Below are 23,206 nucleotides of genomic sequence, written 5' to 3' on the forward strand. Positions count from 1 at the left end.
ACACTTCCATTTATCATAGTTGATAACGATTCTCAATGCAGTCTTTGTATGGAAATGTTGACTACCTGTAGAGAGTATATTATTGGTTTGATGATTCGAACCAAACAATCGGAAGCCAAATCCAAAGGAGATACTTTGAGACAATTAGAATTGGCAGCTTTGATGACGCATTGCAATATGCTGATTACTCATCAACAATTGGCATTACAAGCAGCTATGAAATTGGCATATGCCACTAAGAACTATCTTTATGCTTTGACTTTTGCGAAAAGGTTATTAGAATTGGCACCCAATGAAGAAATGGAAAGGACTGCCAAGAAAGTGATGCAGTTTTGTGAACGCAATCCAAACAATCAGAACCAATTGGACTATGATATAGAACAAAGCAACTTTGCAATCGACGCAGGTAGATTGAAGCCTTGTATGCAACCTCCAACTAAGAGTTGTGTATATTGTGGTGCTTGTTATGATGAAAGTTGGCATTCTATGACATGTGTGGTTTGTCAAGTAGCTCAAGTAATGGAGCAACAGGATGAAAATCGCAATGCGTATGCAGGATTGATATCTTTATTGCACAAGACACAACCCATATCCAACCATACAAAGGTTTAGATATCCAATACGATTCTCTCGACAGGCAATCCTTCAAATGCAATTCTATAAATGGTAACCATATGTGGAAATTCTTCCAATGCATTGTCTTTCTTTAAAGTCAAATAAACATCTTTAGCAGTGGTTGTTCCTTGTAACTTTTGTCCATTGAGTAATTCCTCTTCGAGCACATGCCATGGCTTTTTAGTTGTTATAAAAGCTTCCGCACATTTCCTATTTCTTCCACCATAACAAGTCGTAATCAAATCGGCCACTCCACAACTTTCCATAAAAGTTTCCAATTTCACGTTGGAATAATATTTCTTAGCAAAACGTTGCATTTCAATCAGTCCAATTCTCATCAAAGCCGATTTGGTATTATTACCCATTTCTAAAGCATCACAAAAGCCTGCGCCTAAAGCAATCACATTCTTCAAAGCACCGCAAACTTGAACACCTGGAACATCTTTTACGAGACCAACTCGAAACATATCATCATGAAAAAGTTCTTTCATCAATTCTCCATCTTCTTGGTTTTCATAACCGATGGTTGTTTCACAAAACTTTTCTGCCGCTATTTCATTCGCTATATTCGCACCACTTAAAGCACACATTGGAATATTCAGTTCACTTCTGCTGCTATTTCATTCGCTATATTCGCACCACTTAAAGCACACATTGGAATATTCAGTTCACTTTTGATAATATCTGTGATCAGCAGAGGACCAGATTCATTAAAGTCGATTCCTTTGATAAGACTGATTCCTCTACAGCGTTTAGAAATGGCTGATTTCATTTGTTTGCATAGATTGCGAATAAACTTGTTTTGAAATGAGCACAATGATGAAAAGTTTCCAGAAAAACTTACTTGATGGGGAACTACAAATACCAATACCGTAGCACCCTTTACTGCTTCCACTATGTCGGGTACTGCCACAATATTTTCTGGCAACTTGTAACCCGGTAAATATTTGATGTTTTCGTGTTGGGTGTTTATTATCTCCGTCAGTTTTTGACCATTCACTACTTCTTCGTATACCCACATATTGACTCGATCCTCGAAACGGGAACTTTTTCGAACATTTTTGCCAATCAACCTGGAAGCTGCTGAGCCCCAGTTACCGGAGCCTACTATAGCTACTCTTTCTTTTTGAATAGAAAAACTTTCAACAACAATTTATCTCAAAAATGAAAAAGTCAGAAACAACGGAAAAAAGGGAATCGACGGTTTTGGACCTCTGAGAACGTCATCGGTCAAGCGAATTTGGGAACCACATTACAACGGCGATCTATTCCACGTTGTCTCATTGCTTTCTAAAGGCTTTTCTATAACAGATTTACAAATATCTGCGAGTTGTTTGTCTTCATAGTTTTCTACTTGGATCATGGGATGTACGTGAATAGTGATAGGTTTGTTAGGAAAACCCACAGGTAACCAAGCAAAACTGGGCATCACTTCTCGAGTACCTAAAATTGTTAAAGGCACGATAGGCACTTGAGCTTGTTTTGCAGCTTTGAAAGGTCCTATTTTAAAAGGTAAAAGTCTGCCATGAACACTACGAGTGCCTTCTGGAAACATCACCAGTGATACACCTGATTGAAGCTTTCGTACTATTTCATGATAGGTTTGCAACTGGCGACGACTATCTCCACGTTTTAAACCCACATATCCGGCCAAAGCCATTGCCCAACCTTGAAACAGCGGTCTATTTCCTTTTTCAACATGAACTTTGAGACACTTACCGATGACAGGATAGGAAAAAACTTCAATTTTGGATACAAACTTGAACTTTCGTTTCAACGCAGATAAAACATAAATATCCAAATAACTCTGATGATTGGCAACATACATTACTACTTCATCCGATCGAGGTAAATTTTCTTCGCCTTGAATAACCACCTGTAGACGACAACAAAAAAGGGTTAAACGCATCCATAACATAGCAAACCGATCCAATAAACGACGGCGTACACGATCTAATAACAAAGTGACGGGAAATAACGCAGTAAAGACGGGAAAAAGAATCACTGCCCACAAGTAGGTCACGATTAGGAAGAATACACCGAATACACTGAATCGCTTCTTTTTTACTTCACTGGACTGTTTCATTGCTAAGTTAAACTTTTCACACCAAGGACGACTCGAGGTTGTACTTTTCAAAACAATTTTGTGAAGATAAGCCCTACGTAACGAAGGAAATGGTCCGCTGTAGAAAACAACTGGCTGTAAACAGATACGCGTGGACTGCTGCGTTGAAACATATACAGTAGAAACACTAGGAACACAAAGGCGACTGTAAAAAGAAAACAAAAAGCAAGGACTCATCTTGACGCTTTAAATCCTGCAGGCAACCATGATAAAGGAATCAAACGAACACATGTACTCTATAAAAATTGAAACAATTAACCAATCGTTCAAAGCTAAAATAAACTAGTTAAAACAACCTGAAAATGAAAAAAGACAAAAAATGCCAAGAATTGTGAATAGCAAGCAAATAAAAAGGATTTTAACAGAGTAAATGTCAAACAGTTAAATAAGCACATTACAAATTTAAACAGCGAAACTTCAATATTGAATATGGAAATAGATGAAACATAGCAAACTATCAATTTGAGATATAACAAAAAATTACATATAATTTTTTCAGGAAAACACTTTACAACTATCGTATACACAAAAACAGAAGAGCAGAAATTCATTTATAAATAAATAAATAGTTTTAAAAAATTTCGTCCAAAATGAGCAAAAAACGAGAATCTTATTCCAACGAATTGTTCCTGGAAAATACTTTCCGAAAATTGTCCGTTAAAACAATGAAAATCTTTGAGTAAAATTAAAGCTTTGTAACTGGCAACAACTTTTGATTCTATTCTTTTAATTTTATGCTTGAGTTAAATCTCTTTGGAGAAGCTTCTTTAAATGCCATAACAAAATGCGTCATTCTTTTTTTTTTAAACTTTTTTTAAAAATCCATCAATGAGCTTACTTTGCAAGCTTAATCTTTTATTAAAAGTTTGTTAGTTTGCAGCGGAATTTATTTTAGCTCTATAAATCTAAAAGAAAACCATTAAACACTTTTGTCTTCTTTGTTCAATCGCGAAACTTAATCTGATTATTTGAATTAAAATTGTTTGCGCTAACCAAATCTCTATTTGTGGCTGGAATTTCATTCCGTTGTAGATCTTTAATATTCATTTGATATTCCAGTGAACCATTTGTTTTTTATTTAATCGTTCGTTTTGACAAATTCTCGGTTATTATATGGGCTTTATTTGTCTACTTTCTCAAAAGAGTATCAAGTCAGAAAATTTTCTGTCGAGAAATGTTTTTTACTCAAAGTGTTCTGTAAAAGTCTCACGGTTTTTCTTGTTAAGACCAGCTTTTCTTCATAGAAGAACTTGGCGCTTTCTCGAGAATTTAGTTGGTCGATCCTTTGGAGCTAATCGTGTTCCACAGTGGGAACATTTCGACAAGTTGTATCTTCTTCGTCCCTCCACAGTTTTCAGTCGAACCCCGCTTGGTGTTATTCATTTTGTTGGTGGAGCTTTTGTAGGTTCTAGTTCTCAACTAGCATATCGTTCGCTCCTTGAGGGCCTTGTCCAGCTTGGCTATTTAGTAATTGTGACTCCTTATGACACAAGTTTTGACCATTTAGTTGCTGCGGAGTCAGTGAATAGTTCATTTGTAAGAGTAATGCGACAGTTACAGGAAGAGTATGGAATCGCGTTGCCTGTGGTTGGTCTATCTCATAGTCTGGGTTGCATTATTCAGATTCTTTCCAGTTGCTTGTTCCCTCACGTAGACGTTAATACGAAGGGACATATTTTTATGGCATACAACAACAAGCCGTTGAAGAAAGCGGTTCCTTTATATAAAGAGCTTCTTATTCCATCCATTCAGATGTTTTCCAGCTGGTCCATACCCAAGGAGGAAATGAATAGTACTTGGAAAAGAATATCTTCACTTTTTGAAGGTTTCATTGTATCGACTGGTGATTCTATCATGGAAAATATAGATTCCAAAACTTTGAAAGAACAGGTTTATTTCAACTGGCAACAGATCCAAAGAGCTTGGAAGCAGTTGGATCCATTGCTAGAGCAAATACAGAGTGGACGGGACGAGTTTCATCCTTCACCTTCTGATATAGAGAATATCATCATTCAAAAGTATTCCCATTCCAGTATCATTATTCGCTGTGAAGATGACTTGATAGATGAATCATTGCAACTTTATAGATTATTAAGAGGACGTGACTTATATATCAAATTGAGAAGTGTTCCTGGGACGCACCTAACACCCTTGGAACAGAACACTCAGGTTGTCGATAACTTTCTAAGGACCCATTTTCAAATTTCGAGCTCTTTTTCCCAAATGAGCAACTTGTATCGTTTGATAGAGGTGATTGGTGACTCTCTAGCAGAAATTATTTTCAAACAAGCTTCAACTAGAATAATATAGATAACCACAATGGGTGCGTGATAGATACAGTGGCACATCTAGCAATGTCTATTTTGAGATGATTCACAATCCAAATACGGTTGTGATTTGGTATTCTTTTTATTAGTAACCATATCATATTTTACATTCTACTTGTATATAGCTCGAGCAAAACTTATAAAGCCAACTATCTTAAGGTTCATTCACCCGTCTCCAGAGAATGCGAAGTAGCTGGTACCAACGTTTCTAAAGGCACACTCACTGTTGTCCGGAGTGATAGAGCTGCGTCCACCTTATCAGGTGCAATTTTTTCCTCCCTTTTGAACTTTGCCTTTACCTGTTTTCGGTTTCTCTTTGGAAATAACTGGGCTACCAAAGAAAAGTCGGTTCCAAATTGTTGCAATCCTCGGTAAAACAGTTCCGTTTCTTCCTTTGTCCATCTCTCCGTCGTTGTTCTTTTGGAGTACGTAGCAGAATTGACTCTGTCAGGACCGTTCACCACTCGAACTACTTGTGACTCCACTTGAGTAGGAGCGTCTGTGGCTACAATTAACGAGTCCTCGTCAACCGTTATATTTCCCTCGTCATCAAACTTGAGTTGAGGAGCCATGGAAGAGCCTTTCTCCACTGTATTGGTGGATGATGAAGGTGGACTCCAACTCTCGTCTTGACCCATACTCGAGTTGTCGTCTTCTAGTTGCTCCCAACTTTTTCTTCTCTTCTTATTCCATTTTGATATAGTAGGTGTTAATTGTAGACCTGTTTTCTTTCTTTGTGTGATAAGTTCTGAAATCGTTTGCTTCCGAAGATCGTCTGGCATCTTGGACAATTCTAAATCCGTTTTTGTACCTCTCTCTCTCTCTCTGCATGTGAAAATGACTCTACAGAGAAATAGAATGAATATTCTCTTTCTCTCCAAAGTACATTCAAATAAAATATCTATTCATATCAATGACTATACCATTCTATCCAAAAGTATATAAAAAAACCTTTCCTCATGAATCGGATATTCTCTATCATGGCCTTCCTCCTCATTTGCGTTTCTTTCTTCTCCCGTTTTAAAGAAGAAATTCTTTTGAGAGAAATCATTCCATTGTTTTTCCATGCCTATTACTAGTGCAGAATATATTCTCACTTATTTTCCTATTCGAGGACGTGCTGAACACATCCGACTGTTACTGGAAGACTGTAAAATACCGTATCAACAAAACCTGATTGCAAACGAAGATTGGAAGCAACTCAAAGCTCAGGGTCCAGAAACCGGGGAGATTCCTTTTGCCCAACTTCCTGTGTTGCAACATGACAAGCTGTACTTGGCACAAAGTGGTGCTATAGCTAGATATATAGCACGTAGACATAAAAAGTATGGCCAAAATGAGATGGAAATGAGCTTGGCAGATATGATGTACGACACAGTGTCGGATATTCGTCAAGTTTATAGAGATTTCATATTTGATGAAAATTGGCAGGCAAAGAGGGAAAAGTTCGTTGAAAATGCTTCCAACAGGTTTGCTCTTTTGGAGAAATATGTGAATAGGAGGAATACTCCTTATTTGGTTGGAGAAGATACTACTTTTGCAGACTATCATCTGTTGGAAGTTATTCATATTATCCAAAGAGTACAGGTGAGTGGAGTGATATCTGAAATAGATAGAACAACTAAGACTATTGATTAGAGTGATATTATAAAGCCATATTCTTGGCTTGGTTCATTTTGTCAAAATATGGAGTCTCGTCCCAATATAGCGGAATATTTAAAGTCCTCTCGTCGATTTGAGAAGCCTGTACCTTTACCACATGCTTGAAAGTATATACTCTCGATGAGAACCTATCCCAATCGGATAGAGATATTCGAGAGTTTCATTTTAACCTCTTGTTCTCAAGTAAAGATATTTGTGTTTGTTGAGTAGAAAAGGGAAAAGTACTCTGATGCTTTCTAACAATCTTTCATTCTTCTCGTAAGGAAACAATCGAATCTACATTCGCTTGTCGACGTGAAAACACTTTGAAATATTCTTCGAGAGGAGGAAGAGTATCCAATTTTTGTTCACCTCGAACAATTTTGGCAGCCCATGTTCTTTCAACTTCTTTGCAAGCATCTGAAATCGTTCTTCCAGAAAATTCCTTTCCCATACTTGCCAAAGTATACAAACCTTCTCGTGGTAGATGAGTCGCATATAAATGAATAATGTCTGCTCGAGTATCAATATCAGGTAACTCAAAATGTATAATTTCATCAAATCGTGATAACAAAGCAGCGTCCAAGTCATTCTTTCGATTGGTTGCTGCAATAAGAATAGACTTGCTTTGACCCGTAAGACCATCCAAATGTCTCAACAGAACAGACAATGTACGTCGAGTGGCTTCATGCATAGAAGAACGATCGCCCAAAAAGGAATCAATCTCATCTAAAAATACAAAACAGGGTCCATAATCATTACATACTTGAAGAAGCTTGGATAACTTCTTTTCCGAATCTCCATACCATTTACTAGTAATGGCTTCCATAGTTACATGTACCAAAGGAATGTTTCCCCGACTAGCTAGTATTTTGGCAACCGTAGTCTTCCCAGTGCCTGGTGGACCTTCAAATAGAACGGCTTTTGGAATAGGTGAACGGTATGACTTTCTTACACTGCAACTCACTTTTTCAAAAATATCTCTATGAACAAGAGGAAGTACCACAGCTTCTTCTACCTTTTCTTTTTGATATCGGTATCCTGCCAACATATCCCAGGAAAAGGAATCCTCTGGAAAGAATATGGAGGCACCATATCGTGATACTTTTCTTTCCAACTTTTCTATTCGATCAAAACTACCGATAGTATCTTCATCTTCATCTTCTTCCAAACTTGTTTTACTCTTCATGTTGGGAAGAAGATTGTGCATTTTGGACTCCAAACGTTGCAAGTACTTTCCCAAAGTGTCATAAATATCCAGATGAGTAACCACGTTGAAAGCTTCTGTTGAATGACAAGCTTCATAGGCATTCAACAACATATCCAACTCTTTCTTCAACAAAAATGGAGCTTGCTTCTCATAACGGATATTGTTTGGAAAACTATCGTTTTCTTCTCCCCATATATCTACTCGAAACGAAGAACGAACGACTACCGAGGCACCATTTTTGGTACAGGTGCGAAAAGAGATATCCAAGTCACTTGCACGAAGAAGTAATCCTGTTTCTATTGCCTTTTCTGCAAAGTATAATACAAGAGTGGATCTCTTCACTTTGTTCTGAATAGGTAACGTTATAGAGCAATGTTGTTCAGTGTGAACGAACGCTGGCAAGCTTGCACCTGGAACTTGTGCTTGCAATTCCCTGAATCGCTCTTGGACGACATCCCAGTCTATGACAGTTTCATCAGAGTTTACTGGAGCCGGAGGAGGTGAAGAAGAGGAAGACGAAGGAGGAGCGTCTGAAGAAGGATATCCCTCATAAGGAGGAGGGTCACTACTGACAACTGGGTGGTGGTGGTTGTTCCCTTTCTTCGGAGCTTCACTCTTTCCCCTTTTTGAGCTGCTCTTATGCCTTTTTGAAAATAGATAGTTTTTGTTTGGCAAATAACCTATTGTCAGCAAGTGAGAGTTAGCCAAAAAGGAACCGCCAAAAAAGGTACCCACCCAAAGCTGACAAAAACGTGGTGGAGTGATGCGTAAACTTTGTTACTCTTTGAAAACTTGCTAGCGTATAAGTTTTCTTGAATAAAGCTGAATAAAGAACTAAAGATCTTAGCATGGCTTCCTTTTTGTACTAGTCTGTCACAATTTAAAGAATTCACCACAATCATTCATCAGGTTTGAGACAATACCTTCCAAGGTAAGAGAATATGTGTCTAACTTCATGGACAAGTATCTTGTTCATTCATAGAATACTAAGAACATATTTTGACTTAAATAGGGAAAATAGCTCTTCTGAATGATGGTAACAAGCTTGAGTTTATTACGTTGCCTATTATATAGGAAGAGATAGATCACTGTGCTCTATTTTGGAGAATTTCTTAAGAGAATTCGCTGGAATTGGTCATTTGGCCCACATTCTTCGAAAGTTTTTGTATGATCCAACCAACGCTTGGCGACTGGAGAATTTCTACTCCTATGGAAAATAGGAATCAACAGGAAAGAGTTATTATCTGGAATAGAAAATATAGAAGAAAAGTGGGTGGTAACGCAGCTCCTTTTAGGCGTAACTTGGCTGCATATTTGCAAAAGCACCCCGATTGTGAGGTCTACTGTGGACAGGACTTGTACAAAGAAACAGTGCCATCAGTTAGACCGATATTACCAAAAGCACAACCTTCTCTCTATCCTGATGTTGGAATGGACATATTTGGTCAGTATAACAGCTCAATGACAAGGAAAGAGGGATTGCGGTGGAGTGAAAGACCAAGCTATAGAGACAACTCCTTGACTACTAGAGCGGACTTTTTTGGCTTCTCTCCTGTTGGCAAATTTTGGGAACCAAAAACAGATACAGACTTCAATTATTTAGAGAACTCGTGGGTGGAAGAGGAGGTAGATAGTAGTAAGCCTATGGAAGAATATGAAAACAAATCGCGAGATAATGTTGATTGTGCAGTTTCGAAAAATGAAAGGAAACTTGTACAAATTGAGCAAATAGTGGATAGCAGTGAGTCTAGTTTACGTCATACCTCTGAAGTGTCTGCAGAAGAGGGCAACGTAAAACCTGCGTTGAGAGGCCTTTGTGATCTCGCCAGTCATCCTACCTTGCAGTTTGAACCATCCATGGTAGTTTTTATCATTTTTATAGACACTATGATACTAATTGATCATATACGTATTTAGGTTTCACCTTGTGTGTCTACACCAGAAGGTAGTTTTCCGTTTTCAAACTCGTTTCATACTCCCTATTCTATTGACTCATCTGGTTCATCCTATTCTTTAAAAGAAAGGTGGGCATTGCTTCGTTCAGAAGCAGTAAAGAGTGTGATAAAGAGTTCCGAAACAACTCAAGAGGAGGAGGGGATAGGTTCGTTCCCCGGGTCTGTGCCAACACCCTCACGCATGATGGACTATGAATACTATTCTTCTTATCACGAGTTTAGATAGGAGACCTGGGTTTCTGAATTATCTGTTCATCTGTTGTACAACGCAATCAAATCTGGACAAGAGTCAACCTGTGTTGAGACACACTCACAATTCCCAAATTGTCCCTGAATGGGTCGAGTCGGGGGGGGGGGGGAACTGAGACGTTCTCTCAACTGATTTTCGTCCGCCTTCCAGTGATCGTTAATCGGATCAGGAGAGGACAACAGCTAAGCCTATTACACACATTTCAAACGTAAAAGACACGTTTGGAGGAGCTTGCAAACTGTGATTTCCATTGTAATTTTTTGGGCTATTTTTATCTAGTTGTGTTGATACTTGTTCCACTGAGAAATACTGGGAATTCAAATTATGTGTTCTTCAGTATTGCAAAACAAGGATAAAGAGAAATATATTGAGTCCTCGCCAGTTGTTTCTTTACCAGCTGTTTTACCTTGTAGTGGACAAGACACAAGTTTGACGGTAGAAAGACTATCCAGTCCTACTGCATGGAGTTCAACAGAGCAAGCTGTTAGAGACACAGGTTGCTCTTTCTATCCATGTGAAAGTAACTTGAGTACTCCTACTGCAGCATGTGAGACGGAGCAAAGTCAATATAAGAAAGAAATGAAACGTGAGAGAAGCAGACGGTTGGCAAGAGAATTTCGAGCCCGCAAAAAGGAAGAGATATTACGTTATCGTGCAGTCATCGTCAGTTTGACGAATAAAGTGCGTGAAATGACGATAGAAAACCGAAAGCTACAACATCTCATAGAAGAACTCAAAGCTTCATCCATATACTCGGGCAGTTCGGTATTAGAGTTGGAAAGTGATAGCAGTAGAACGGAGCAATTTGTTCATATGCAAAAACAGGTGCTACAGCTTCAGATCTTATTATCCAATCTTACTTCTTCTCGCTCACGAACAGACCACCACCAAATGTTTACACATTCAAATAGTCATGAAATAAGTGCATTCACGCTGCCTCCATTGAAAGCAGGGTTAGAGATATCCCAGAACTCATCACCCTGTTCGATCTTTTCAAACTCTGAAACCTCTCCTAGACAACTTTACACACCTCGTTTGAACGACGTTACCTTTTCATATTGTACAACAGATACCGGGACAGCGAAACACACTGTGAAGTTCTCAAGAGATGGCGAGGTTCATCATCGTTCCATTTTAGAGTAGTGGTCATTCCAAATCTTCTATTTAGCTATGCTTGTAGTTTAGAGTCGTATGAATGAGTGATAGATGAAGTGAAGGGTGATGTGTTGTTTTTGTGGAAAATGGGAATTTAGGAAATAAAAATAGCAATCGATTTGTGGTAAATGGATGTTTGGGCCCGAAAGCGTTATTTACAAGGCATACGTTATTTTGCTGGAAAGAAGGTTACTTTCCAACTGTATGAAAAGTGAGTATTGGTTTATTCCTATGCTTGAGTGGTCACAAGTGGTAGTACTAGATTAGACGTTGTTGTTGAGACGTTCGATTCACATACGCGACAAGTTATTGTGAAAGACCTAACGACACCGTTGGGTACCTATCCTTGCGCTATATTACGTTGTTCCGACGTTATAACTTGTTTTACTGTGTAAAAGAAAACAGTCCAAGAACTATCTTATATTCAAATATGTTACAGAAGCTATTGCACTGTTGTATGGAGTTGTTCTTCTTCAGCGAGACTGTTGCTGTTCACCATCGTGTAACTTTTTGGAAGACTGTAACCAAACCTTGTATGTCCTCCATAAAGCAGAAAATCCAGTGAACAACAAAACAACAGTCGCAATCAAAGCACCTGTCTTACCCATTTTTGTAAGAACGAGCATGATGAGACCTGCAATCAAAACACCCCCGGTGATGGAAATAGTGGCTCCCCAAAAAGGCATATTCAATACAAACGCTATAACAGCACCAGACCAAGCACCAGTACCAGGTAAAGGTATTCCGACAAATAAAGCAAGTGCAATCTCGCGAAAAGTTTCGTTGGCTATTTGTTGCTTCATTTGCTCAGCTCTCCTTAACATGGGTGCAAACCATTTTTGAACTTTTTGGTGCTTCAAACCATGAAGTAACAACGGCACGGGTAACAGATTGCCCAATACACTTAAAAAATATACTTGCACGAGAGAGAATCCCATCCATACTCCAATAGGTATGGCTCCTCGAAGTTCCAAAACTGGCAAAGAAGAGATAATGAACAAAACGAGAGCATCCGGTAATCCCAACTTTCGAAGCTTGGCTACGAGTTGCAACCCAAAGTGTTGGTTTGAGGAAGATTTCACCGGGTGGGTACTTTTAAGAGTATTAGGTAGGAGTCGATCTAGGGGAGCCGTTTTAACGTGGCAAATCCTTCCTTCCTTGGTAAGTAATGTTTCTAATGAAGAAGACAAGGTTAAACTAGCAGAGTCTAAAGAGTTAGCTGCATTAGAATGTTTGACGAGGGAAGTAGCCAATACAGCTTGCGAAGGCAAAGGCAAACACATCTTGGTTGCCACAAACCACAGTGACAAAAGAGTATTGGCAAGTTTACGAGACTGCCTTGAACACGCAGAACAATAGATATGGCAGGGGAGATGACGACTTTGTCGAGCGTTCACAGGGAGGCTGTTTCGAAAGAGAATACTACGAGTGGCGTCACCATAGTTGTTGATAAACATTCCTTTCTTTCGACGATTCTTGACAAGAAATTAAATGGAGCAGAAATATTTTTGCTTTATTCCAAATCAATAAAGCGATCATAAGTATAACCCAAATCTTCATAATTTAAAAGTTGGCGAATTGTTCGTGGAGGACTCAGCAACCTCAAATATTCATCGAGGGCCATATAACCTCTGTCGATTCGATATTTTGGCTCATACTGATCAATTCCATTGATACGTTGCCAACTAGCGAAAATTCGATCTACATTAGCATGAACTAAATAAAATACAGGGTCTGTACTTGATGACCGAATCTCTCTCATATTGCCCCCAATATATGCGTGTACTCGATTATGTAAGAAATCTGGTTCTCCATATGCAGAAGCCCATCCTTCCACGCACGCTCGAAAAGAAATATTCTTGTCTGAATGTGAGTCAAATGGAAATACGTCATATATCTTCAAATTCATACACTGCCGGAGTTGCGACTTGTCTGGTAAGCTTGGTGAGAATTCAGTATAACCAAAATCTCGTCTCAGAAAAGGAACAAGTGGACCTTCCGAACAATTCCATTGACCCTTATGATAGGCAAAAGGGCCATCTAATACAGGACTATTGATATCCGCAACTCCATGTGCCTCCGCAACTTTAGCAGCAGGTGTTGAAGAATTGCCGATTCCATTACCACCCAAAAAGTCTGGACGAAAGACACTGGTGAGTCCTGAGTCTTCAATAAAGTCCCAATAAGGTATAGTCAGGTTAGGATTTCCAGTCAAGTTTTGGAGTTGTACTTCCATCAGATAAACAAAGTAGCGATGCCATGGAAGAAATGAGGGTGCCATATGTCCATATAACATCATATCGTCAGCATCGTGTAAACGGTTAAATGTGTCATAAGTAACACCAGTAAGTGGGTTTCCTTCATTTTTCAATTTCAAAAAAGCATCACGCAGTTCTTTCTTTTCTTCTTTTGAGAGTGTTCTTATGTCACGTCGAACTTTTAGATTCTGTGTGGCCCTCGAGAGGGGTGCAGTAACAATTTCATTAGGTTTAGAAGGTACAAGTAAACCTCTCCATCCCCGAGCAAGCCTTTCCAACACTCTGGAACCCAGTTTCAAATTCGATTCTTCTAAAACTTTGTCGCTGCAACGAACAATTACGCCACCAACAGAGTATACCAACTCTTCGTTCACCACGCTATGAGGTTCACCAAACTGACGTCGTAAAAACTCTCCAGCAGTACGAGGACGTCTTAGAAAAACTCCTCCCGTTCTTTGTTGTTTATTAACTTGGAACAAGTCGTCAGTGTAAAAACAACATAGTACCAGAAGCAAAAATGTAGATAAAAATACTATCCCAAACTTGCGACGGGAGACAACGAAGTTTGAATGCCTTGAGGGTATCATCATGCACCAACAAAAGCTGACAACTCTGTAAGATACAAGTAACTTCAAGCACCGTGTCCCACTGAAACTACTTCATGAGCCGTAGGTTTTTGCCGATTCAAGCTTGAAGTTGTTTTTCTGGAAAACTAATTTCGAAGTACATAAAGTAAAACTTGCCATTTTGGGGAGTCTCGTTTCTGTCGCTTGATTGATGAATCGCCACACGAGTCAATTTTCTGAAACGTTTGAAGCTAAACTCGTCATTTTTCCATTTGTTCGTAGTTGACGATGGAAGGACGATTCATGTGGGTTAAGGAGCGATTTAATGGATAGATAGACTGCTTCGCAAGTGGAGACAATCCAGTATGACGAAAAGATGAATATTATGTCATATTTTCGGAAAAATACAAGGTTTTCTATTCGCATTCTTCTTAGGACGGTATCCAACTAGACAAACACTATTTTTATTATTCCCACTTATAAAACACAAAACAAACAAACTCTCTCAAAATATCACGAATACTCTAAGAATCCTCTACAGGAACAGGTTTTTCAAAGAAACGATCCGATTCACGATATGCAACAATATTCGGCCGACTCTTCATCTTGTTATAAAAACTTTCCAGATGAGAAAAGTCTTTTAGAATATCATCCTATGGCGAAAATCAATACAGCAAACTCAAGTTGAAAAAATACTTATATACCTTCTGCCTTTTGATTACGTCAAGTACTTCGAACATAAGATAATCTGCAAACGTGGGTTCACTACTTGCCAAATATGGCTTCCCTTGACGTTTCATAAACTTCTCAACTAGATCAAACTTTCCTTTCACGTCCTTCACAAACTCTTCTTTCTTCTGCTTGTGATTTTCGTCAAATATAAATTTTACATACATATTCTGAATGTCGATACCCATATCAAACATCATATCATTAAGTGCCTTTTCAACATCATCTGCTCCATATTTGTTGTGTTTTCTAGCCAAATATCTTGCAATAGCTCCACTTTGAGCAAGATGAAGTTTGTCATCGTGAAGCACAGGTACTTGTCCAAAAGGAAGTTCTCCAGATTCCAATCCTTTCTTTTTGAAAGAATTCCACTCGTCACCAAACTGAACAACTTGACTATTGTAAGGTATTTTATTATCTTCTAAAAGTAAACGAGCATGTTCTGCTCTTCCTCGAATAGGAAAGTAAGTAAGAGTGTAGGTCATCGTGTGTTCCAAACGAGTTTTCTAGAACAATCACTTTTGGCATTTATGGTACTCATTGGCCATATTTAAGTCTGACAAGGAATAACCTAGAAGCAAATTCAAGTCAGTAGTGTGTGATTCAGACATGAAGAAGAGTAAAATGATTTCTACATCTTCTTTAGTTTCTGTCACGAAGAGCATAAGAGTAGAAATGCCACCTTCCTTGAAATGATCATTATTAAGTGATGATTCATCAATTTTTGTAAAGCCGGCATAGCTCAGTTGGCTAGAGCGTCAGCCTAACATGCTGAAGGTCGCGAGTTCGAGCCTCGCTGCTGGTAAAATTTGTTTTTGGCTTTGTATCAATAGTATCAGTTGAAAGTGCTTTTATGATGGATATATCTGGAATGGTTGATTTTACTTCATGCTCCGCTCAACCCAATAAGTGTGAGCAATAAAACCTTTGAAGACTTGGTGACAAGAAATGATTTTTAATTTTTAAATACACCTCACTTCAGCAATGACTAACATTGAGTCACAGCTGCAAACGGACATATCTACAAAACCTAAAGGTTTTGCTTACATATACTAAGAATACACGGGATTGACAAAAGCCAGAAGAACCTCGGAACGTATTCTGACCAACCCAACCAGGTTTTACTCTGATATGCTTCTTAGCTTCTTTCCAACATATCACCACCATACATTCCAGTCATGAGGGTATTCTGGTTTGAAGGAAACCCCTTGTAAAAACTACCTTGTTCCCCCTTAGTCTCTTCGGTCTGTACAGGAAAGCTTGCCAACAAACGACTTAGCTTGGATCGAAGTCGCTGGTTTTCCTGCTCCAAATGTTCCATACGTCGATATACACTGGACAAAGTCTTCTGTATATGTGCACTTTCCCAAGAACCTTCAAAAATACCCATATCTTGTTTCATCGGCTTTCTTTTCTCATATCCCCCACTATATGACATGTTTTCATCGATCGTGCTCATGTCATCCGTACTAGTCACGTGAGATAATATCATATCATCTGGGAAGGTATTATACATCGTTTGACCTTCCATACCACTAAATGGTTTCATATTTTTCACACAATTCTCTCTGTCAGGAACATTGTTCAAAGTTCCAAAAGCTCTCATTCTATTCCACAACGTATCTCTCGAATTCAATGGCAATTGCAGAAATCGGTTTGCGAGTCGAGGATCTTCATCCGTTGCAGGAGAATGCGAAAAGTCTTCATGCATTACATAACGTGGAAGTTTCTCGCAAGAACCTGTTTGTTGTAATCTCATATCCTCTTGAATCTTACCGGAGGGTACGGAGTCCCTCCCCCATTGCATGTTCCAACCAGGCAATTCATAAGAAGAGTCTTGATGATACTCAAGAGAAGTATTGCTCACAATCAAATTATTCCTTTTCAATGGTGAATCAGCCTCCGAATATGCGGTTACTTCACTTGTTACTTCGAGTGGAAGCCTCACTGAGTCATAGTCTTCAAACCTGAAAATCAACGATGAGCATGTTGTGAAACAAATGCGCTGTTCTCTTCATACCCTTCACATTTGGGAAACCGAGACATGGGACGACTATAACAAGAGGACGAATGTGCACTGCACTCAGGTTCCGAGCTATCCAAAGACAAAATAGGCGATAATGGGCGCATATTTCCAGAATGGTCTGTATACTCTTCCACCATAGTTCTTCTATGTTGAGCTGTCTCTTGTGTAGCTGAATGTGACCATAAAGAAGAATTTTTCTCCAATGACTCCAATTCCTTTGCATTCAAAGATATCAAGTAATTGGGTTCCAAGCTATAAGGATTGACTACAAAGCAAGCAGGTTAGCGCTCTTACCAGTTGATTGGAAAACCAATAACCTACTCAAACTTTTATCCGGCCTCAACAACGACTCTCTTTTTCGCTCCAATTCGAAAAGTTCGGTTCGCAATTTCAACATTTCATTATATGCGTTTCCATTTTTTTCTTGAGCGACGTATTGTTCCAAGAATTGCAGTCGCTCCTTTGTCTGTTGAATCGATCTCTCGATACTTTGAATTTTTCTATAAGGCCAACGAGTGATGCCGTATTTCCGGCAAATCTACGTTGATCAATATTAGCAAACGACGCTAACTTCTGGAACGATTGTGATGAATACCTTTTTAAGCAGTGTGCAACATACACCAAGTTTCTTGGACGCTGTTTGAATGCTTTGAGTAAAATAAGGGGATATCACTTCAATGGTCAGCTGCGATGACGCTCTCTTTGTCATCAGTGCTGTTGAACGTGTTCCTCTTTCGAATAATGGAGAGTCGCGGTAAGAAAGAAAACTACCTTGTTGCTCCACTTTTGAAATAGGATAATTCAACGTTTGACCCCGAAAATAACTCTACGAGTCTTCGGGTGGAGCTAATAGAGGAAGGCGTGTTTTACTACGCTCAATATATGGTGAGAACTTTACCCAGTTAAACGGTTGGTTAAGAACCGTCACCCCACACCAGGTACACTCCCAAGATTCGGCCAAATTTAGCTTTTTTTTTCCACCAGCAAGCAGCAATTTTTTTCATTTCCTCAGCCAATGGATTCGAGAAATTTCTCTGATTTGTCCAAATGCGCCGTCATCATACAAAGAGACCGAGGGTGCCATGAGAAAACAAGATATGTGCCAAGGAAGGATCTTCTAGTAGTTTGGGAATAAAAATCTTTTTTGGTGAAGTTGTTTATTAAAATGTTTTGTACATTCTAACAAACAACCTCTTTTTTATTTTTTAGTAGTTGAACAGTTACAATTTTACACCAAGGGTATGCCACCTATTTTTGTTACCGTCAAGAGCATACGTTGGTTGAAGAAAAGAGCCTTCCGTTGTGAAGACACTAGAGATGCAAAATAGAACCCTATTAGGAGTCCCCCCTATCCATTTGCAGAAACTTCAACACACACAGACACACAAAAGACACAAAGAGAAACACAACTGACTCACAAGAAACACAAACCATCACAAACACTTACACACACAAATATATATGTATATGTATATGCGTATACATACATAGAGTTACATACATATTCATGTGCATGTTATGATGGGCGCTGTACACTACGTCTTCTTCAACAAAAACTTCATTCACAATAAAGGCTCTTGTCCACATGCGCAGGAAAGGGTGCGATCTCCGTAGCCAATTCTTGCTCTATCTTATATAGATTCAATCGGTCGTCATGAGTAATCATGCTAATTGCAAGTCCTCTGTGACCAAATCTTCCTGAACGTCCAACACGATGCAGATAGGTTTCACTGTTCTTCGGAAAATCAAAGTTGATTACGACATTAACCGCTTGGATATCTATGCCTCTTGTAAAAAGGTCGGAACAAACCAAATTACGACAGGCACCATTCCTAAAATCATGGAAAACACGGTTTCGATCCTCTTGTGCCATACGAGCATGAACATAAAAACATGAATAACCTAATTCGGTTATCTTCTTAGCTAGCAACTTTACACGATTAACTGAATTGCAAAATATTATCGATTGATTGATCTGCAACTTTGAAAATATTGCATTCAAGCAAGCAACTTTCTTGTTTTCTTCAACATAAGCATAATATTGTGTTACTCCTTTCAATGTCAGTTCGTCCATCAAATTGAGTTCATAAGGTTTCCGCTGAAATCGGTCACGAAAAGCTTTCACAGTAATTGGAAAAGTGGCCGAAAACAGCATCAGTTGACGATTGGTTGGCAGAAATCTTTCAATCAACCGTTCCAAAACTGAAGTAAATTCCATAGAAAGCAATTTGTCGGCTTCATCCAATACCACCATCTTGCACTCGTTGAGTTTACATACTCCCCGTTCAGCCAAGTCCAATACTCTACCAGGTGTTGCCACGAGTATGTGAACTGGATTATAAAGTCTTAGTATATCGTCTCTTAATGACGTTCCTCCAGTTGAAGACATAACTTGAAGTTGATCAATTCTTTTCCCTAGTTGCTTACATACGTGAGCTGTTTGTAAAGCTAGTTCTCGAGTGGGAACCAACACGAGGGCTTGAATACTATTTCTCTTGGGGTCCACTCGTTCTAAGACGGGAATCAAATAAGCTGCTGTTTTGCCTGTTCCATTTTTGGCTCTTGCTAAAATATCTCTCCCCGCTAAGGCCACAGGAATTGCTTCTTCCTGTATGGGACTTGGCTTCTCAAAGCCCATTTCAAAGATACCCATCAACAGCTCCCTCTTCAGATAATAGTCTTCAAAATCGTTTCCCTTGGTTGCAGTTACGTCCTCTGTCTTAAACCTTGCGTCTTTTGGAGGTAACTGAAGTGCACTTTTCCAGTCTTGGGTGGAAAGTTGAGGTTGCGTACTATTGGGGGTTGAGCCCGAAGCATAAATGGGTTGAGACTCTAAGCTATTCTTTTTCAGATATGCTTGTTGACTGTTAGTTTCCGGTGTGGCACGAAATCTTTGCTGACTATGGTTGCTCCAATTGGAAGAAGCCGAGTATCTCCCGTTTCCTCTATGAACTGCTTGGTTATAGTTGTTGCCCTCTTGTTGCGAGGTGTTGCGGAGAACTGAAGAATATAGTTTCTGGGAGTTGGACTGTGCCACGCTTTGACTCATTGCTGATTCAAGTATTCTAACTTAATATTCACAAACACTTTTCGACGACGTTTACGGCGCGCTTCCCCACCCAATGCAATGCTCTTTTGGATAATAAAAAAATAATATTCAAGATGGACTTGAATGGGGAAAATTCGAAGCTTTTGTAGTGTCCACACTCAGGCATTAGCATCACTAAATGGTCGCCTTTTTATACTTTATTCAATCAACTTCCCCACTACTTCAGAAACATCTCTTGACAAATTGTTTCTAGAAAACAGAAGATTCAGTTGTTCTTTCACATGGGAGCGCAAGTTAGGTTCCAACTCTCGCCAGATAGTGAAAGAAGTGGCAATTCTAGCAGCTACTTGAGGATTGATTTTGTCCAGTTTGCGTATTTGATCAGCAACAAACTTATATCCACTTCCATCAGCCAAGTGGAAAGCATATGGATTCTGTAATGCATATCCACCAATTAATGCATATACATTATTGGGGTTCTTGATATCGAATGATTTGTGTTCCAAAAGGTTTTGAACCCTAGAAAGTGTATCTTTGCTAGGAACAAGCGCTTGAACACGAAACCATTTGTCCAAAACTAGAGCATAATAGATGAACAAAACTCAAAACGCAAACATTTTTTGCATACCTAAATATTCATGTTCCCATTTTCGATAGAACTCTGCCAATGCCATTTCGCCTTCTTCCTTTCCATATATCGACAAAATATTCAAACAAGCCAAAGCATCGGTCATATTATTTGCTTTTCTGAAGTGTTTGAGAGCTAAGCTCACGGCCGTTGGATCCTGAGAACAACAAAGGTACTCCAAACAAATATTCTTTAAAGCACGCTTTCCTCGGGATTCCGCATCTAAACGGTATTCACCTTCCAGTTCTCTTTCCAATCTTTGGAGAACTGACCAAAAGCTCGAGCTCAAACGTGTCGCAAGTTGACGCTTCAAATGAAGACGTGCCAAATGAATATCATCGGGACGAATAGGCTTCATCCATTGTGCAATGAACAATTCTGATGGAAGTACAAACATTGTTGAACGGAATCGATGTTCTAAACCCTCATCCAAAAGAGTCATTCGAAAAGCTTCAAATACATCATCGGATGGTGACATTTCTAGAGATGCCATAGAGTCAGGATTTAAGGACCCTTGAGGCATTCGTCTCACGATATCCAAAATGTACCGAAGTGTCACAGTTTGTGCAGCATCCCAACGGTTAAACTCATCCTTGTCTTTGGCCATTAAAAAAGTCAAATCATCTGAAGGTTGATCATGTTTCCATGCGAACCTTACAGGAGCAGAAAAACCTCGAAGCATAGAAAGTCTACTTCCTGGTGGCACGTGATAAAAAGAGAAAGTTTGCTTGGATTCTTTCATATTAAGGACTTTAGATTCCACGGCGCTTCCATCTCCAACGTCAACCATAACAGGAATTCCATCTCTATCTAGAATTCCCATCTTTATAGGAATGAGCATGGGTTCCTTGACAGGTTGTTCTTCTGTAGGAGGTAAATATTGTTCAAGATGTAAGTGCAACGTGGATTGGGAAGCATCATATTCTGTAGAAGCACACAGTTGAGGAGTGCCTGCCTGAGAATACCATAAACGAAATGGAGTCAAATCCACATGTGGGTTGGCATCTTGATGAGCAGCTAACCAATCGTCACACGTTACTGCCATTCCATCATATCTATCAAAATACAAGTCACACCCCTAAACAAAAAAAATATGAGAGAGAGTGTGTGTATATTTCATTGAGTTGAATAACAAAATATACCTTACGGAAACCTTCAGGGCCCACAAGATTGCGTAACATTCGAATTACTTCTGCTCCCTTTTCGTATATTGTTACTGTATAAAAGTTGTTAATTTCTATATAGCTTTCAGGACGAACGGGGTGTGCCATAGGACCAGCATCTTGAGGAAATTGCGTAGTACGTAACCTCATCACATCTGAAATTCTTTTTACAGTACGATTGGTCATATCGGCACTAAATTCTTGTTCTCGGAAGACTGTTAATCCTTCTTTCAATGACAGCTGAAACCAGTCGCGAAGAGTAACCCGATTGCCTGTCCAATTATGAAAGTATTCATGAGCAACTACTGCCTGAATAGCTTCAAAATCAGAATCCGTTGCAGTTTCTGGATTCGCTAATACATATTTAGAATTGAAAATATTCAAACTTTTGTTTTCCATAGCACCCATACTAAAGTCATCCACAGCAACGATATTGAAAGTATTCAAGTCATATTCTCGACCATATTGTTCTTCGTCCCATTTCATCGCTTGTTTTAAACAGTCCATAGCAAACGTCGCTTTGGGTAAATTGCCTTGTTGAACATAAATACAAAGTTTCACCCTTTTTCCTGACATAGTCACAAACCAATCTTCCAAATAGACCAGTTTACCTGCAACAAGTGCAAACAAATAACAAGGCTTTCGAAATGGATCCTTGTAAACTGCATAATGATAATTTTCATCAGAACAGCTACCCGACTCCACACAGTCTCCATTGCTAAGAAGAACAGGATAATCTTGTTTAGAAGCAACCAAAGTGACCTCAAAGATCGACATTACGTCAGGTCTATCCGGAAAAAATGTGATTCTACGAAAACCTTCTGCCTCACACTGTGTAAAGAAATTGCTCTTTGATAAATATAAACCCATCAAGGCAGTGTTCTTGGAAGGATTAAGGCTCACTTGAAATTCCACTAATGCTCCTTTTCCAGAACCGTCTATGTTTTTGACTATCAAGTGCGCCTTGGAAAGGTCGTAATCCTCTCCTTCTTCCAGCAACCTCCCATCAACTTTCAAAGAGTTGGGAACGAGTTCGATTACTTCCCTATCACCGTCGAGGTGAAAATGGGCACGGTCGCAGTTACCATATGCATCCGTATTAAAACGAATGTGAAGTTTAGTCAAAACTCTTGTGTCAGAAGGATCCAAAATGAACTTGAGTTTTACTTGGTCTACCAAAAACTCGGGAGGTTTGTAGTCTTGGCGCCTCTTGACTCGTGTTCCTTCTACTCTTTCCAACGACTGAGAAGTAGTTGATGAAGCACTACAAATCAATCTTTTCTTTAAGTGTATATTATTGAATTGTTTCCAACGCTGCCAAAAAGTGGTTATTCTTCCACGTAACAAGTTGAACGAAAAATCTGTCTTTGAAAGTGCTCTTGTTCCGGTCGATTGTTTCCAAGAATTACAAAAACTATAGCTTCTCCATATATTTACTTTCAACAAAGGACTAACCAACCAGGAAACTTGACCACCACAAACCATTCGTATCGCCTTGTCTCTTTCAAC

General features: G+C 39.1%; 16 protein-coding genes and 1 non-coding gene across 20 annotated transcripts; 7 read left to right on the forward strand and 10 right to left on the reverse strand.

The window, feature by feature from the left end:
- The first annotated feature begins 1 nt into the window (after nt 1).
- On the forward strand, nt 2–542 carry Gasu_44850 (coatomer (COPI) alpha subunit). The gene is made up of 2 exons (XM_005704444.1): nt 2–447; nt 509–542. Exons 1-2 carry the CDS (start codon nt 49–51, stop codon nt 509–511), a joined length of 402 nt encoding a protein of 133 aa, XP_005704501.1. The 5' UTR covers nt 2–48; the 3' UTR covers nt 512–542.
- A 9-nt stretch (nt 543–551) lies between these two features.
- On the reverse strand, nt 552–1,661 carry Gasu_44860 (glycerol-3-phosphate dehydrogenase (NAD+)). The gene is made up of 3 exons (XM_005704445.1): nt 1,460–1,661; nt 1,269–1,411; nt 552–1,224 (listed from the first exon to the last, which is right to left on the reverse strand). The coding sequence occupies exons 1-3, from the start codon at nt 1,634–1,636 to the stop codon at nt 609–611; spliced, it is 936 nt and encodes a 311-aa protein (XP_005704502.1). The 5' UTR covers nt 1,637–1,661; the 3' UTR covers nt 552–608.
- A 58-nt stretch (nt 1,662–1,719) lies between these two features.
- Nucleotides 1,720–3,071, reverse strand: Gasu_44870. 2 transcript variants are annotated; one of them, XM_005704447.1, is made up of 2 exons: nt 2,335–3,071; nt 1,720–2,283 (listed from the first exon to the last, which is right to left on the reverse strand). In XM_005704447.1, the coding sequence occupies exons 1-2, from the start codon at nt 2,915–2,917 to the stop codon at nt 1,868–1,870; spliced, it is 999 nt and encodes a 332-aa protein (XP_005704504.1). In that variant the 5' UTR covers nt 2,918–3,071; the 3' UTR covers nt 1,720–1,867. The 2 variants fall into 2 exon arrangements, with proteins under 2 accessions (XP_005704504.1, XP_005704503.1); XM_005704446.1 differs by having other exon boundaries at nt 1,720–3,071.
- A 730-nt stretch (nt 3,072–3,801) lies between these two features.
- On the forward strand, nt 3,802–5,192 carry Gasu_44880 (hydrolase). Its single transcript, XM_005704448.1, has one exon. The coding sequence runs from the start codon at nt 3,854–3,856 to the stop codon at nt 5,048–5,050; it is 1,197 nt and encodes a 398-aa protein (XP_005704505.1). The 5' UTR covers nt 3,802–3,853; the 3' UTR covers nt 5,051–5,192.
- A 14-nt stretch (nt 5,193–5,206) lies between these two features.
- Gasu_44890 (transcription factor) lies at nt 5,207–5,881 on the reverse strand. Its single transcript, XM_005704449.1, has one exon. The coding sequence runs from the start codon at nt 5,847–5,849 to the stop codon at nt 5,229–5,231; it is 621 nt and encodes a 206-aa protein (XP_005704506.1). The 5' UTR covers nt 5,850–5,881; the 3' UTR covers nt 5,207–5,228.
- A 180-nt stretch (nt 5,882–6,061) lies between these two features.
- Gasu_44900 (glutathione S-transferase) lies at nt 6,062–6,942 on the forward strand. Its single transcript, XM_005704450.1, has 2 exons — nt 6,062–6,654; nt 6,706–6,942. The coding sequence occupies exons 1-2, from the start codon at nt 6,133–6,135 to the stop codon at nt 6,832–6,834; spliced, it is 651 nt and encodes a 216-aa protein (XP_005704507.1). The 5' UTR covers nt 6,062–6,132; the 3' UTR covers nt 6,835–6,942.
- Nucleotides 6,943–6,946: 4 nt separating this feature from the next.
- Gasu_44910 (AAA-type ATPase) lies at nt 6,947–8,821 on the reverse strand. The gene is made up of 2 exons (XM_005704451.1): nt 8,654–8,821; nt 6,947–8,598 (listed from the first exon to the last, which is right to left on the reverse strand). Exons 1-2 carry the CDS (start codon nt 8,766–8,768, stop codon nt 6,977–6,979), a joined length of 1,737 nt encoding a protein of 578 aa, XP_005704508.1. The 5' UTR covers nt 8,769–8,821; the 3' UTR covers nt 6,947–6,976.
- A 230-nt stretch (nt 8,822–9,051) lies between these two features.
- On the forward strand, nt 9,052–10,212 carry Gasu_44920 (uncharacterized protein). The gene is made up of 2 exons (XM_005704452.1): nt 9,052–9,778; nt 9,836–10,212. Exons 1-2 carry the CDS (start codon nt 9,086–9,088, stop codon nt 10,097–10,099), a joined length of 957 nt encoding a protein of 318 aa, XP_005704509.1. The 5' UTR covers nt 9,052–9,085; the 3' UTR covers nt 10,100–10,212.
- A 149-nt stretch (nt 10,213–10,361) lies between these two features.
- Gasu_44930 (hypothetical protein) lies at nt 10,362–11,502 on the forward strand. 2 transcript variants are annotated; one of them, XM_005704454.1, is made up of 1 exon: nt 10,362–11,502. In XM_005704454.1, exon 1 carries the CDS (start codon nt 10,448–10,450, stop codon nt 11,264–11,266), a length of 819 nt encoding a protein of 272 aa, XP_005704511.1. In that variant the 5' UTR covers nt 10,362–10,447; the 3' UTR covers nt 11,267–11,502. The 2 variants fall into 2 exon arrangements, with proteins under 2 accessions (XP_005704511.1, XP_005704510.1); XM_005704453.1 differs by having other exon boundaries at nt 10,362–11,362.
- On the forward strand, nt 11,372–11,694 carry Gasu_44940 (uncharacterized protein). The gene is made up of 2 exons (XM_005704455.1): nt 11,372–11,489; nt 11,535–11,694. Exons 1-2 carry the CDS (start codon nt 11,407–11,409, stop codon nt 11,671–11,673), a joined length of 222 nt encoding a protein of 73 aa, XP_005704512.1. The 5' UTR covers nt 11,372–11,406; the 3' UTR covers nt 11,674–11,694.
- On the reverse strand, nt 11,527–12,751 carry Gasu_44950 (small multidrug efflux protein, DMT family). Of its 2 annotated transcripts, none has more exons than XM_005704457.1 (1): nt 11,527–12,751. In XM_005704457.1, the coding sequence occupies exon 1, from the start codon at nt 12,733–12,735 to the stop codon at nt 11,752–11,754; it is 984 nt and encodes a 327-aa protein (XP_005704514.1). In that variant the 5' UTR covers nt 12,736–12,751; the 3' UTR covers nt 11,527–11,751. The 2 variants fall into 2 exon arrangements, with proteins under 2 accessions (XP_005704514.1, XP_005704513.1); XM_005704456.1 differs by having other exon boundaries at nt 11,697–12,751.
- Nucleotides 12,752–12,756: 5 nt separating this feature from the next.
- On the reverse strand, nt 12,757–14,271 carry Gasu_44960 (tyrosinase). Its single transcript, XM_005704458.1, has one exon. The coding sequence runs from the start codon at nt 14,124–14,126 to the stop codon at nt 12,792–12,794; it is 1,335 nt and encodes a 444-aa protein (XP_005704515.1). The 5' UTR covers nt 14,127–14,271; the 3' UTR covers nt 12,757–12,791.
- Nucleotides 14,272–14,550: 279 nt separating this feature from the next.
- Nucleotides 14,551–15,361, reverse strand: Gasu_44970 (glutathione S-transferase). The gene is made up of 2 exons (XM_005704459.1): nt 14,807–15,361; nt 14,551–14,755 (listed from the first exon to the last, which is right to left on the reverse strand). Exons 1-2 carry the CDS (start codon nt 15,314–15,316, stop codon nt 14,627–14,629), a joined length of 639 nt encoding a protein of 212 aa, XP_005704516.1. The 5' UTR covers nt 15,317–15,361; the 3' UTR covers nt 14,551–14,626.
- A 201-nt stretch (nt 15,362–15,562) lies between these two features.
- Nucleotides 15,563–15,636, forward strand: Gasu_nc0077. Its single transcript has one exon. It is a non-coding gene; the product is annotated as a tRNA-Val (tRNA).
- A 134-nt stretch (nt 15,637–15,770) lies between these two features.
- On the reverse strand, nt 15,771–17,821 carry Gasu_44980 (transcription factor). The gene is made up of 5 exons (XM_005704460.1): nt 17,629–17,821; nt 17,453–17,588; nt 17,179–17,395; nt 16,852–17,122; nt 15,771–16,798 (listed from the first exon to the last, which is right to left on the reverse strand). Exons 2-5 carry the CDS (start codon nt 17,564–17,566, stop codon nt 15,970–15,972), a joined length of 1,431 nt encoding a protein of 476 aa, XP_005704517.1. The 5' UTR covers nt 17,567–17,588; nt 17,629–17,821; the 3' UTR covers nt 15,771–15,969.
- Nucleotides 17,822–17,841: 20 nt separating this feature from the next.
- Gasu_44990 (ATP-dependent RNA helicase) lies at nt 17,842–20,021 on the reverse strand. The gene has a single exon (XM_005704461.1). It carries the CDS (start codon nt 19,904–19,906, stop codon nt 18,416–18,418), a length of 1,491 nt encoding a protein of 496 aa, XP_005704518.1. The 5' UTR covers nt 19,907–20,021; the 3' UTR covers nt 17,842–18,415.
- A 35-nt stretch (nt 20,022–20,056) lies between these two features.
- On the reverse strand, nt 20,057–23,201 carry Gasu_45000 (aminopeptidase N). The gene is made up of 3 exons (XM_005704462.1): nt 21,677–23,201; nt 20,535–21,612; nt 20,057–20,483 (listed from the first exon to the last, which is right to left on the reverse strand). The coding sequence occupies exons 1-3, from the start codon at nt 23,180–23,182 to the stop codon at nt 20,104–20,106; spliced, it is 2,964 nt and encodes a 987-aa protein (XP_005704519.1). The 5' UTR covers nt 23,183–23,201; the 3' UTR covers nt 20,057–20,103.
- Nucleotides 23,202–23,206: the final 5 nt, after the last annotated feature.

The sequence above is a fragment of the Galdieria sulphuraria genome (genome assembly GCF_000341285.1).
Source record: "Galdieria sulphuraria unplaced genomic scaffold scaf_41, whole genome shotgun sequence".
Lineage (NCBI taxonomy): Eukaryota > Rhodophyta > Bangiophyceae > Galdieriales > Galdieriaceae > Galdieria > Galdieria sulphuraria.

Excerpts from the sequence above, each read along its gene's own strand:
- Gasu_44860 (XM_005704445.1), bottom strand. The coding sequence starts at position 1,636 with ATGTGGGTATACGAAGAAGTAGTGAATGGTCAAAAACTGACGGAGATA. Across the intron at positions 1,412-1,459 it reads TATTTGTAGTTCCCCATCAA|TTTATTCGCAATCTATGCAA; the intron begins GTAAGTTTTTCT and ends TTTCAAAACAAG. Across the intron at positions 1,225-1,268 it reads AGTGAACTGAATATTCCAAT|AAGTGAACTGAATATTCCAA; the intron begins GTGTGCTTTAAG and ends AAATAGCAGCAG.
- Gasu_44940 (XM_005704455.1), top strand. The coding sequence starts at position 11,407 with ATGGATGTTTGGGCCCGAAAGCGTTATTTACAAGGCATACGTTATTTT. Across the intron at positions 11,490-11,534 it reads ACTTTCCAACTGTATGAAAA|TACTAGATTAGACGTTGTTG; the intron begins GTGAGTATTGGT and ends CACAAGTGGTAG.
- Gasu_44950 (XM_005704457.1), bottom strand. The coding sequence starts at position 12,735 with ATGTTTATCAACAACTATGGTGACGCCACTCGTAGTATTCTCTTTCGA.
- Gasu_44980 (XM_005704460.1), bottom strand. The coding sequence starts at position 17,566 with ATGACAAAGAGAGCGTCATCGCAGCTGACCATTGAAGTGATATCCCCT. Across the intron at positions 17,123-17,178 it reads GAGGCCGGATAAAAGTTTGA|TCAATCCTTATAGCTTGGAA; the intron begins GTAGGTTATTGG and ends CTTGCTTTGTAG. Across the intron at positions 16,799-16,851 it reads CGGTTTCCCAAATGTGAAGG|GTTTGAAGACTATGACTCAG; the intron begins GTATGAAGAGAA and ends GTTGATTTTCAG.
- Gasu_44970 (XM_005704459.1), bottom strand. The coding sequence starts at position 15,316 with ATGACCTACACTCTTACTTACTTTCCTATTCGAGGAAGAGCAGAACAT. Across the intron at positions 14,756-14,806 it reads ACGTAATCAAAAGGCAGAAG|GATGATATTCTAAAAGACTT; the intron begins GTATATAAGTAT and ends TTTTCGCCATAG.
- Gasu_44910 (XM_005704451.1), bottom strand. The coding sequence starts at position 8,768 with ATGCTAAGATCTTTAGTTCTTTATTCAGCTTTATTCAAGAAAACTTAT. Across the intron at positions 8,599-8,653 it reads CACGTTTTTGTCAGCTTTGG|GTTATTTGCCAAACAAAAAC; the intron begins GTGGGTACCTTT and ends TGCTGACAATAG.
- Gasu_44880 (XM_005704448.1), top strand. The coding sequence starts at position 3,854 with ATGGGCTTTATTTGTCTACTTTCTCAAAAGAGTATCAAGTCAGAAAAT.
- Gasu_44890 (XM_005704449.1), bottom strand. The coding sequence starts at position 5,849 with ATGCCAGACGATCTTCGGAAGCAAACGATTTCAGAACTTATCACACAA.
- Gasu_44900 (XM_005704450.1), top strand. The coding sequence starts at position 6,133 with ATGCCTATTACTAGTGCAGAATATATTCTCACTTATTTTCCTATTCGA. Across the intron at positions 6,655-6,705 it reads ATATTATCCAAAGAGTACAG|AGTGATATTATAAAGCCATA; the intron begins GTGAGTGGAGTG and ends ACTATTGATTAG.
- Gasu_44930 (XM_005704454.1), top strand. The coding sequence starts at position 10,448 with ATGTGTTCTTCAGTATTGCAAAACAAGGATAAAGAGAAATATATTGAG.
- Gasu_44990 (XM_005704461.1), bottom strand. The coding sequence starts at position 19,906 with ATGAGTCAAAGCGTGGCACAGTCCAACTCCCAGAAACTATATTCTTCA.
- Gasu_44920 (XM_005704452.1), top strand. The coding sequence starts at position 9,086 with ATGATCCAACCAACGCTTGGCGACTGGAGAATTTCTACTCCTATGGAA. Across the intron at positions 9,779-9,835 it reads TGCAGTTTGAACCATCCATG|GTTTCACCTTGTGTGTCTAC; the intron begins GTAGTTTTTATC and ends ATACGTATTTAG.
- Gasu_44870 (XM_005704446.1), bottom strand. The coding sequence starts at position 2,917 with ATGAGTCCTTGCTTTTTGTTTTCTTTTTACAGTCGCCTTTGTGTTCCT.
- Gasu_44850 (XM_005704444.1), top strand. The coding sequence starts at position 49 with ATGGAAATGTTGACTACCTGTAGAGAGTATATTATTGGTTTGATGATT.
- Gasu_44960 (XM_005704458.1), bottom strand. The coding sequence starts at position 14,126 with ATGATGATACCCTCAAGGCATTCAAACTTCGTTGTCTCCCGTCGCAAG.
- Gasu_45000 (XM_005704462.1), bottom strand. The coding sequence starts at position 23,182 with ATGGTTTGTGGTGGTCAAGTTTCCTGGTTGGTTAGTCCTTTGTTGAAA. Across the intron at positions 21,613-21,676 it reads GCCCTGAAGGTTTCCGTAAG|GGGTGTGACTTGTATTTTGA; the intron begins GTATATTTTGTT and ends TTTTTTGTTTAG. Across the intron at positions 20,484-20,534 it reads ATGGGAACATGAATATTTAG|TTTTGGACAAATGGTTTCGT; the intron begins GTATGCAAAAAA and ends ATTATGCTCTAG.